Raw genomic sequence first — 12,804 nt, forward strand, 5'->3', positions numbered from 1 at the left:
TTCTGTATGACTGCCACCTGAAAAAGCTCTGTACAGACAGTTACTGATTTCCGCCAAGCATTTTACACCACAAAGTAAGAATCACATGGTATCAATCACAAGACGCGTGCAAAAAGCAAAACACTGACATCCGCAACAATAAGACTTTTCCTCCCTTGGAATTGAGCAGTGTTTCACCTGGGGTTCACATACGTTTTTATCACTGGTCTTGAAAACGTAAAACAGAACCACCACTTTTGATGGATTCATTTTAAATATCTACAAATCTCTCTCTTAAAGAAAAAAAATGCTGAAATGTTCCAGATACGAGGAATTTGCCGATATTTAATTCACACACTTTCGATGTGCACTGGCCCTTGTTAACGAGCTTTTTTTAACAGGGTGTGAGCAGTCATTTTCTCACTCATCTCACTCCGGTGCTGGGTCGGTGGGTGGAAGGTTCCGCTGTTTAAAGTACTGAGTGACCTGCTGAGGCAGCTCTGCCAGGACGGACTTGGCGAGGGTCTCCTTAGGGGCCTGGGTGAAGGAGAGAATAGGCAAACTTATACATTGCTGTCGATTGTTCAAAAGACAACTGTTACTTTGCTTTACATAGCATGTACAATTTTGGAAGGAGACGGAGAGGATTAAAACTACTGTACTTGTGTTTTTTTGTTTACAGAACTAGACTGTGTCAATTTTCTCCTCTTTAATTCATTTGTGAATTACATGCAATATTTGTAAATGCACCAGAGAATGTCTGCTTTCAACTGCATCAGAATAACACACCCAGACTATTCTTTTGAAAATCAAATTACCCTTGCTTGGACAGTACACAATTACTTTTAACCAGTCATTGATGGTGGAATGGTTCACTCCCCTGGCTTCCATCCAGACATTGTAGCTTCAGTTCCCACTCAGTGACATGGGAGTGTGAGAGGTTGACTTTCTTTATGTACACTCTGATTGCTGGCAACCAGTCGAGGGTGTACCATGCCTCTCGGCTAAAATTCAGCAGATTAAGCCTGTCGCAGCTCACTTTGGGCAAAAAGCAGACAACAGTATGGACTACTCGTAGTAAACCACAGGGCACATACTGTATAGACAAACGGTTATCACTCACAATCACACCTATGTGAAGTTTAGTGTCTTCAGTTTAACTAACATGCATGGTTTTGGGAGGTGGGAGGATGCCAGAGTACCAAAACAAAAGCTACGTATTTAAAGGGAGAACACAAACTCCACACAGAAAGGCTGGATACAAGATTCAAACCCAGAAGCTCAGAACTGAGAGGCAGACGTGCAAACTAGACAAGCACACATAAGGCGGATGTAGTTTTGGCCAAACATCGAAGTAGGACTGAGGGTGAAGTATCACCAGTGATCTCTGAAGAATAGCACATTATTACACGTGGACTTTGGCAACTAGCAAAGTTCAATGCTGCGCACACGCTCAAGAGACATTGAGACATTTTTTTTATTCTGTCATTTTTACCACTGTTGGGGTTCTATATCCATAGACTGCGCAATGTGTGCTGTAGCGCAAATTGTGCGCATCTTGATATTTGTGGCAGTGCACTGCACGTGTTTCCCTATTTGGCAGATTGGTCTGTGCCAAGCTGGGCGGTGTCGGCGCAGTTTGGGTGTGTCCTTTGGCTTCCGCCTGGAGCATGTGACATTTTGGTGACTGAGGGTTCTATTTTCAGTGATGCATCTTCATTTTTGTGAAAGCGCAAGACTCTCTGCGCGTTGGCAGACCCGGTGGCAGGGTGTGCCCTGCCTTTGGTGAATCTGATCAGTGTACATGCAGGCAGAAAGACGTGAGGTCTTCGGACGTGTGTGGTGGATGACAGATTTATTTCAAAAGTGGGCATCCAAACTTCTTAATCTTTGAAGAGATCAATTCATTGAATGCATTATTATGTTTAGGTCCGCTGACATATTTCAGTTGCTAGCTATCTTTCACCAGCTCATTCTGTATTTAATAAAGGAATACCGCTAAGGTCCATTGCTCCAGCCTCGCATGGATCCCTGAGACCTCTTCCGCATATACACTATATTGCCAAAAGTATACGCTCACCCACCATGACTCACATATGAATTTGTGACATCCCATTCCTAATCCATATGGTTCAATATGATGTCGAGCCACCCTTTGCAGCTAGCTTCAACTCTTCTAGGAAGGCTTTCCACAAGGTTTAGGAATGTGTTTACGGGAATTTTTGACCATTCTTCTAGAAGCTCATTTGTGAGGTCACACACACTGATGTTGGGCAAGAAGGCCTGGCTCTCAGTCGCCGCTCTAATTCATCCCAAAGGTGTTCAATCGGGTGGAAGTCAGGACTTTGTGCAGGCCAGTCAAGTTCATCCACACCAAACTCTGTCATACATGGCTTCATGAACCTTGCTTTGTGCACTGGTGCACAGTCATGTTGGAAGAGGAAGGGCTGGCCAAACTGTTCCCACAAATTTGGAACCATGGAATTGTCCAAAATCTCTTGGTATGCTAAAGCATTCAGAGTTTCTTTCATTTGAACATTCTCCTGGTAACCGCCAAACCCAGACTTGTCCATCAGATTCCCAGATCGAGAAGCGTGATTTGTCACTCCAAAGAAAACTGCTCTAGAGTCGAGTGACGCCGTGCTTTACCACTGTATCCGACTCTTTGCATAGCATTTGATGTATGGCTTGGATGCAGCTGCTCAGGCATGTTCTTGAGCTAATCTGAAGGTCACATGAAGTTTCGAGGTCTGTAGTGATTGACTCGGCAGAAAGTTGGTGACCTCTTCGCACTATGCTCCTCAGCATCTGCTGACCTCACTGCGTCATTTTACGTGGTCTACCACTTAGTGGCTGAGTTGCTGTCGTTCCCAAACGGTTCCACATTCTTACAATACGGTCAACTGTGGAATATTTCAGAGCGAGGAAATTTCTCGATTGGACTTGTTGCACAGGTGGCATCCACGCTGGAATTCACTGAGCTCCTCTTTCACAAATGTTTGTAAAAACAGTCTGCATGCCTATGTGTTTGATTTTATGTACCTGTGGCCATGGAAGTGATTGGAACACCTGATTCTGATTAGGATGGGTGAGCGAATACTTTTGCAGTATAGTGTATGACGTCACCACATGCGAGACTATTTTAAAGGGTATGCAATAAGCCGCTTTGATTGGAGAGGTTTTAAGCTGCCTTTGTTACAGTGGCGGTTCTAGTAGGGGGTGTCTAAAGGGTGTGGGGGAGGGGGCTTGGGCCTAACACTGGCCCCCCTGTTGACAGCCATCACCTGCCATCCCAGTTGACAAACTGGATATGATATGACTGTTAACAGTCAGTCAAACTTTGTGATCTGTAACCACCCCCACGCCCGCTACAAAGGAGCTACAACCCACGAGAAAAAAAATAAAAAATGAAGTGCTTTGATTGGCGGAGAATAGTCATTAGTGTTTCCGCCGATGGGCGCAGACAGCCCCTCTGGTAAAATACACCACTCCATGCATCTGCGAAAATACGACAATCCAGTCTAAAGCACCCCTCACAGAGATGCGTCACGCGCCGCGTCTGATTTGGCCTAGTCAGGAAAATAGAGCCCTCAATGTCACAAGTTAGACTTTGCACAACTTTAACCCCAATCAATCTGGGTCCAAGTTTACTGTGCCTCTCGCCCAAGTTAGCTGGAATGGGGTCCAGCTCACTTGTGAAAGTGGACAAGTGCTGTAGAAAATGGATGGATGGAGCAGGTAAAATAAATTCAAAATGACCTCCTGTTTAACACATTCATGTGTTGATAGAAACTGTTGGCAAAATGGCAGACTCTTTGAAGTCAAAATTTAAAAGGTAGAATGAAGACTGTCAGGCGGTGTCAAATCCAAAGTCGTTCATGAAGTCTTCAGTGCTATTTTTGCTTCTTTTACTGTATAAATGTCTAGTTATAATAAAACCGTTGTTACGGCAACATTCACCGTAACCTTGAAGTGTTGCCAGATTACAAGCATGCACTTTATCTAACCTCTAAACCATGCCTTTCATATCTCAACACCCATTGAGCTTGGAAGATGGAATCATGAGCCAACTGTAGTCTCATATGAGTCCAGGAGCTTCTCAGACTTGTACCAAGTGTGTTAATGTCGATTTTCCCTTTCATTCTACTGTCGAATGTATGATTGACACAGTGTGGCATTTCACTTATGACTGATTCTCAGTAAAACACACTCAAATGTTGTTTTTAAAAGTGGCAAAGTTTCATAGTGATTGGAGAGCAGTATAGGTTCACTTTTTTAAAAATTTTGTACGTTTATTTTTTATGTGGGTAGTTTTTAGAGACAATCTTTGATCAGGCTTTCATTTGATAATTGTTGGCACTGGGAAATTCATATTGTATGTAACCTTACAAAACGAGTACATTACATGCCTTTTACCTTTCTCTGTAGAATGTTTTTGTTATCATTACTTTTCAACCAGTCCAGCGTGTACCACACCTCTCGGCCAAAACCAGCTGAGATAAGCTCCAGCTCACCCGCAACCCTAATGAGGTAAAAATAAATTTGTGGATGGATTCACCATATTCATTCCTGCAGAACAATAATATATCCTGATATGTCTTTAATATTGATGGCACAGTGAACGAGTGGTTAGTACATTGGCTTCACAGTTATAAAGGTTACGGGTTCGAATCCGGGCTCTGATCTTCCTGTGTGGAGTTTGGATGTGCTGCTCGTGCTTATAAGAGTTTTCTCTGACATATTCACACATTTGAAAAACATGCATGTTAGTTTAACCCAATACTTTAAATTGTCCTTGGGTTTGAATTGTTTTTTTTCTCCATGTGCCCTGTAATTGGCTGGAGACTAGTCCAGGTCTATCCCACCTCTTACCTGAAGTTAGCTGGGCTAGACTCCAGCTCACCTGCAACCCTCGTGAGGTCAAGCGGTATATAAAATACATGGATGGATCCAAGGATGTCTTTATTTGGTGTATAACCTTTAATTTTGAGATCAAAATCACATGGTTCTGTTCCATTTTCAAGCGCCACGTTACCAACCAAGTATGCCAAAGTGTAGCATAACAGCTTTACTCTAACCCAAAGGACATAGCAGCTTTTTAACCCACTAATTAACATTTTAGAGAAAATCTCGAGCCATTTAGTTCCAGTCTCCATCCTGCATACTAAACCAACTCTCAGTGCCCAGCTTTTTATGTGGCATACTGGGGTAGTTCTGAAAATATCACACTAATTGGAGTCTTGGGGCACCAGAATGTCTGTTCTTTTGCAAAAATTTAATGACAATGTATTACTAGAATGTCACTCAGTGGAGTGCAGACCATCATCATGGATGAAATGTCAAAAGTGGGGGCAAAAAAAATGTGTAGCATATTTTGCATTCATCCATCTGTTGGTTGGTTAGTAGACTACTCACTGGTTCATGGGTGATGATTAACAGATCTTACCATTTTGATTCTGGCAGGTGAACAATTCCTACAGTGCCATAGTAACAGCCAGTAAAGATACATTCCTGTATCCACGCCTTAATCCAGATCCTCACTGAACTGTAATGGTTTCTTGGGTTTTGCATTTTTTGGTGGAATCCTGATAACTTTATCAGTCCTTCTGTTTTACTTACTCTGTTTTACTAAATACTGTTGTGAAGGTAATTTATAAAATGACAAAGCTAGTGGTGAAGCCAGACCTCTAGTGGTTTTTGGTACATGCAATATGTGTGGCGACACAGGGCGGCATTTATTAAAAAATGGTACGTGAATTGGTTTTCTATTGACATCATGAAATGTAAATCATTGTCGTGTGTATGGGGAATTTTCACCCTCTTGAGGAGACAGGTTTTGAAAAAAACACACTTGGATGGAAATTTGTTGATTATCTGCAAAAAAATTACTGTACAGTATTTAAAAGTTTTATGATGCAAGTTTGACCCTTGAAAAAGTAGAATTTACTTCTCACTTGGGACATTCATTAGAAATCTGAACAAATCGAGAGTGGAACTGATTGGCTTGAGTTTCGATTATCTCCTTTTTCATCCATGTGTTATGCATTGATCAAAAACCCATGACACAGTAAACCGGTGCCAAGAAATGGTTGCATAGACCATGAAACTGTTGAGTCCTTAGTCAGAAGTGAATACTCACATTACGAAAATCTCTAAAGGGAACAAACTGCACAATGTCTCGAACAGCCTCCTCCCCTGTGTTGGACCTCAACACACTGGAGTCTCCATCTAAAAACTCCATGGCAGCAAAGTCCGCATTGCCCACACCGATGATGATGATGGACATGGGCAGCTTGGATGCCTCAACGATGGAATGACGCGTCTCATCCATGTCACTGATGACGCCGTCTGTTATAATGAGGAGAGTGAAGTACTGCTGCACAGAGAGAGTAGTGGAAGGAGGAGGATTTAAGAGAGAGAGAGAGAAAATCCCCGAATTCGATTTTCAATTGGACTTTTGTAAGTTCTTCACTAAGATGGTCAATTACAATTCTGATGATTTCTGATGATTGACATACTGTATGTACAGTGGGTATGGAAAGTTTTCAGACCCCCTTAAATGTTTCACTCTTTGTTATATTACAGCCATTTGTTAAAATCATTGTTCTCCTCATTAATGTACAGACAGCACCACATATTGACAGAAAAAAAACGTAATTGTTGCAATTTTTGCTGATTTATTAAAAAAGAAAAACTGAATAATCACACAGCCATACGTATTCAGACTCTTTGCTGTGATATATATTTAACTCTGTCCATTTCTTCTGATCATTCTTAAAATGGTTCTACACCTTCATTGGAGTCCAGCTACGTTTGATTATACTGATTGGACTTGATTAGAAAAGCCACACCCCTGTCTATATCTTGTATATATCCATACAGCTCACAGTGCATGTCTGCGCAAATGAGAATCATGAGATCAAAGGAACTGCCTGAAGAGCTCAGAGACAGAATTGTGGCAAGGCACAGATCTGGCCAAGGTTACGAAAAAAAATTCTGCTGCACTTAAGGTTCCCTAAGAGCACAGTAGCCTCCATAATCCTGAAATGGAAGACGTTTTGGACGATCAGAACCCTTCCTAAAGGTGACCGTCCGGCCAAACTGAGCAATCGGGGGAGAAGAGCCTTGGTGAAAGAGGTAAAGAAGAACCAAAAGATCACTGTGGCTGAGCACCAGAGATGCAGTCGGGAGATGGGCGAAAGTTCTAGAAAGTCAACCATCACTGCAGCCCTCCACAAGTCGGGGCTTTGTGGCAGAGCGGCCCGACTGAAGCCTCTCCTCAGTGCAAGACACATGAAAGCCCGCATGGAGTTTGCTAAAACACACACGAAGGACTCCAAGATGGTGAGAAATAAGATTCTCTGGTCTGATGAGACCAACATAGAACTTGTGGGCCTTAATTCTAAGTGGCATGTGTGGAGAAAACCAGGTACTGCTCATTACCTGTCCAATACAGTCCCAACAGTGAAGCATGGTGGTGGCAGCATCATGCTGTGGGGGTGTTTTTCAGCTCCAGGGACAGGGAGACTGGTTGCAATTGAGGAAAAGATTAATGCGGCCAAGTAGAGGGATATCCTGGATGAAAACCTTCTCCAGAGTGCTCAGAACCTCAGACTGGACCGAAGGTACACCTTCAAAAAAGACTGACCCTCAGCACACAGCTAAAATACCAAAGGAGTGGCTTTAGAACAACTCCATGACTGTTTTTGAATGGCCCAGCCAGAGCCCTGACTTAAACCCAATTGAGCATCTCTGGAAAGACCTGAAAATGGCTGCCCACCAACGTTCACCATCCAACCTGACAGAACTGGAGAGGATCTGCAAGGAGGAATGGCCGATGATCCCCAAATCCAGGTGTGAAAAACTTGTTGCATCATTCCCAAAAAGACTCATGGCTGTATTAGCTCAAAAGGGTGCTTCTACTAAATACTGAGCAAAGGGTCCGAATACTTATGGCTGTGTGATATTTCAGTTTTTCTTTTGTTTAATAAATTGCAAAGATTTCGACAATTCCGTTTTTTTCTGTCAATATGGGGAACTGTATGTACATTGTGGAAAAAAAAAATTACTTAAATGATTATAGTAAATATAACAACGAGTGACAAATTTAAGGGGGTCTGAATACTTTCCGTACCCACTGTATGTATATCCTGCAGGATGTGCCAAGATTGTTTGGAGTGAATGTCGGGAAGACAATACTGTACATTTGATTAGGATGAGAGTCACACAAAAATCCAGTAAAGAGGAAACATAATAAATTAAGTGAAATCACTTATGTATTACAGCAAATTGGGCTCCATTAACACCACAGACCACACCATCTGTTCTTGGAAAGAAAGAAGATGGTGGTATTAAATGAGACTGAAAACAAACTAAGGTGAAATCAGGAGAAATGGGGGAGTGGCTTCAGTATCAACCTTCTGCATGCACAATATACAGTATAAATAAGCAAATTAAGCAGTTTTGACAGTGAAATGATGAACAGTATTGGATTCAAAAATAAAATCAAAGCACAGACCAGAGAACTACAATTGGTAAATAGTGGTTTTTTTTTGTTACTCTTCATGATGCAGTTGAGGGTCTCCCTGGACCGAGACCCCATGTCCCTGATTAAACATTACATACCATTTCTTGGCCTGGACTGACTCAGTCCCCTCCCATCATTCTAATACATGTTGCTCTTGGTTTGACATGTCATAAAAATTTCATTCCAGATCTTATTCGCCTTTCTTTTAAATGTGACTGTGTGCTTCACGACCAGACATCCAGATGTCCTCATTTTGGCACCTATTTAGGTTTACAGTAGCAACTGGCTATAAAATTTTATATTTATTGTATATGTGGAGCAAAAGTTGCATAAAAAATATATATATTTGTGCAAAAATTTCGTTCGCTGGTAATGCAAATCCAGAGAATGCAAAGGTAATATTTTTTTTATCTTTCTTTGTGTTCATAAAGAGTGAATGATCATTTAAATTGCAGTGTTGCCAATGTACCAACGTATAACGTGTCTATTTTCTGATTCTCATTTCTTCCTCTTGTATTCTGATTCAAACTACTTTATGCTCCAATAATGTGTTTGTTGCTATTGTGATATTTGGATCGTGCTGGCGTTAAAAACCCATTAGTTAAGTTCATGGCAGTACAACCAAAACAAGTCTTAACAGCAATAAATCAGCTATGACCTTGTTCTCAGGAAGAAAATTGGTAGTGGGGTAAGGTGAACGTACGAAACTATTTTATGGTATGAAACGACGTCATGAAGACAGATGCTGACTGAACTCGGTTGCATTTCATGTTACAGATGAACACACATTCAGAGTGGGTTCTGAACCTTGTCTCTCGACAAACAGCAACTCTGATTAAAGAATCATTGTCACGCAGAGCCAGGATTGTTCACACACTGTGCCATGCAAACTGCTTGAAATGCCAGGTTCAGAGAGTGTGTGCGGTAGTACAAGTATTGACAAATTATATAAATATATATAAATATTGTGTGTAATGTGAAATGACAGGGGGAAAAGTATTGAACACGCCAACTGGTATTTAATACTTACAAAAGCCTTTGTTTGCAATGACAACTTCAAGATGCCTCCTGTATGGAGAAACTAGTCGCATGCATTGCTCTGGTGTAATTTTGGCCCATTCCTTCACACAAGCAGTCTTCAAATCTTGAAGGTTTCGTGGGCTTCTTTTATGGACCTTGAATTTCAGTTCTTTCCATAGATTTTCGATTGGATTCTAGTCAGGTGACTGGCTGGGCTATTCTAGCAGCTTTATTTTTTTTTCTTTGAAACCAATTGAGAGTTTCCTTGGCAGCATGTTTTGGATCATTATCCTGGTGAAATGTCGACCCTTGTTTCATTTTCATCATCCTCGTAGATGGCAGCAGATTTTTGTCAACAATGTCTCTGTACATTTGCCCATTCATCCTTCAATAATTTGAAGTGTATCAGTACCATTTGCTGAAAAGCAGCCCCACACCATCAGGTTCCCATCTCCGGACTCCTTAATGTCCACTGATAAAATCTCAACATCCTTGGAGATTACCAGTTCTAAGATGTGACCTTCAGTGTGAGTTGGACTCTTGTTGAGAGAGGTCAAAGGTGCCAGGATTGCAGAGTGTTCTTTGGAATTTGTTTCCATGCTATTGTCAACATGAATGTTAAAGTCTCCTGTTATGACAAAATAGCTGTAGTCAGTACAGATAACTGACAGCAGTTCTGAAAATTCCTCCATAAATTTTCCGTTGTGTCTTGGAGGTTTACAAATTATTAAAACAATTACCTTTGGATCACCCTTTACTAAAAAAAAAAACAAATCTTCAAACGAGCTAAAATAACCCAATGCAATTTCTTCACACTGAAATAATTATTTTAAAATAGCAGCAATTCCACCGCCTTTTTCTAGCCTATTTCGACACTTGTTTATGAAACTAAAATATGTTGGAATTGCCTCATTTAGAATGGTGTTACAGCTACATTCTGTCAACCACATTTCATTGAGTAAGAAGTCTAAATCATAGGTCATTAATCAATTGGGTAACAAAAGTGATTTGTTACCCAGTGACCTGATATTGAATAGAGCTAACTTTACAGAGATAACTGTAGACAATGATTTGTTGGGTTTACATTTTATACTCACGAAGCTTGTAGCTCTACTTTTGTTTGTGCCTGATTTCTTTAACCAACTTTATTCAATTTTAAACACCAGTTATCCTGGTTAGGGTCATGGGGCACTGGAGCCTATCCCAACTGACTTCGGGCGAAAGGCGGACTACACCCTGAACTGGTCACCAGTCAGTCGCAGGGCACATATAGACACGGACAACCATTCGCACTCACATTCACACCGTCACTGAGTGGAAACTGATCTCACGCTGCCCGCACCAAAGTCAGGCGAGTGCACCACTACACCATCAGTGACTCTAACCAACTTTCTGTCCCTTGTAATTACAGGGATAAAAAAATGCCTAAGAAGCATGATAATCCAAAGATTTTAGAATTCAGTGTTCATTTGTACCCCAATAGTAACATTTAACCATTTTCAAAAGTAGTTCTGGTTTTAAAGAGGCTCCACACAACTGAAATAGCTTTGATGTAGATGAGCTACTTTTTTCATTTATTGTAGCTTTGCTTGCTACACTTCTCTCGCAGTGTACTGAAGCTACATGTAATGTTGAATAGTTTGTAGCTTGAGGGCCTATCTCACTGGGCGAGACATTGGCAAGACCGCCTAGATTGATCAGTCGCGGCAGCTCTGGGAACCAGGTGACCAAAATATTGCTTGCGGTCTCACCACGATATCTGGGAGTCTCCAGACAACGTGACAATTCAGCCGAAGTCACTGATATAGGCCTATATAAAGTATGTATACTGTATATATTAAGTAAATATATACCGTAGTATATTATTATGTGTGTTTGTGTGTGCGTGCTGCGCGTGCGCTGTGCTCAGCCAGTGGAGGACAGACACGTGTACAGTCCTGTGAGAAAATGCTTTAACGTCCATAAAATCCAAAATATTGGGGCTATCGTTTCCATATTTTCAGAGGTTGAAGTGGGCATAGGTAGAGATATCCTTTATAGATTTTAGTGACGATTGCGCTCAGTTTTGTGACATGAAGCGACATTAAGCTTTTTCCATATGAGGAAAACTCTACATCCATAAAATTCAATATATTGGGGCGATCATTCTGATATTTTCAGAGTTTGAAGTGGCCAGGCCATAAGTAAATAAATTTGGGTGACGGTTGATTGCAGTTTTGTGATATTAAGTTATGCTAAGGTTTTTCTCGAGAGTGAGCATATGGAGAAGTCACCAAAAGGTTTCTAATGAAATCGAACATGTTCGAGTTCACTGCAACTCCCTGGCAAACCCGGCTAGTCTCCAGGAGACATCACGGCGACATCTCCACAATCAGCGGAGACTTGAGTCACCATCAGGTCGCCAACTAGCCGCCACGCCACTGAGGTAGGGGTCTTGGCTCACTACATTTTCCAAGTAGCTTGGCCAACACATGTATCTAACACATTAACGCAACATGTACGATATCTTCTATACATTTTATTATTATTGGCATTTTTTGGGGAACCACAGTGAACGAGTGATTAGCACATCCGAATCGAAGTTCTGAGGTTGGGGGTTCGAGTCTGGGCTCTGGCCTTCCTATTTGGAGTTCACATGTTCTCCCTGCGCTTGTGTGAGTCGGCCTACTCCGGCTTCCTCCCACAATCTGAAAACATGTTTCTTAGTGTTAATTGAAGACTCCAAATTTTCCGTAGGTGTGAATAGTTTTTGGCTGAGATTCCACATTGAATCATAAGTTCATGGCATCACATAGTGTGCTGAGTTTCTATGATGCAATATAGCAGCACGTTTACAGCCAATCAAGCTACCTGCTTGTATCTAATCATTTAAAACAAAAATGGCAAACTGGACGAAAGACGAGAGAGTTGATCAAATTATGATGGGCATGGCCATGTTTGTGTGACTGTAGTGCCAAGAGGTACTCAAACAGTTTTGAAAAGCATTTTTTGTTTCAGCAAATTCGGAATCGTTGGTAGGTTTGCGAGAGTCAGTCGCCAGCTGTAATTTGTTTGTGTAGTTCAGTCGCATTGCTCGGTGTGTGCCTGGCAGTCTTTGACCCAGCTACATACGCAAACACACAGGTGTGCTCAGGCTGCCACATAACATTTTCTGTTAGATTCTACCAAACTGATATAAAATAATTACAAAAACAGAGTTTGTGGCAAATAACACACATAATAGGCTCTTTTTGCATTTTAAGTCATGCATTTGTTCTCCAGATATGAAGGGGTAAAAA

At 41.4% G+C, this 12,804-nt stretch overlaps 1 protein-coding gene across 2 annotated transcripts in view; it reads right to left on the reverse strand.

The window, feature by feature from the left end:
• Positions 1–136: 136 nt before the first annotated feature.
• cpne2 (copine II) overlaps positions 137–12,804 on the reverse strand; it is a 58,793-nt gene continuing 46,125 nt past the window's right edge. The window contains exons 14-15 of one of the 2 annotated variants that reach the window (XM_061772618.1): positions 6,119–6,355; positions 137–516 (exon numbers count right to left, since the gene is read on the reverse strand). In XM_061772618.1, coding sequence (XP_061628602.1) covers positions 409–516; positions 6,119–6,355 — 345 coding nt within the window. In that variant the 3' untranslated portion in view covers positions 137–408. The remainder of the gene's footprint in view (positions 517–6,118; positions 6,356–12,804) is intronic. The other variant, XM_061772619.1, reaches the window with a different exon arrangement.

Source organism: Phyllopteryx taeniolatus, chromosome 5, assembly GCF_024500385.1.
Source record: "Phyllopteryx taeniolatus isolate TA_2022b chromosome 5, UOR_Ptae_1.2, whole genome shotgun sequence".
NCBI classification, from domain to species: domain Eukaryota; kingdom Metazoa; phylum Chordata; class Actinopteri; order Syngnathiformes; family Syngnathidae; genus Phyllopteryx; species Phyllopteryx taeniolatus.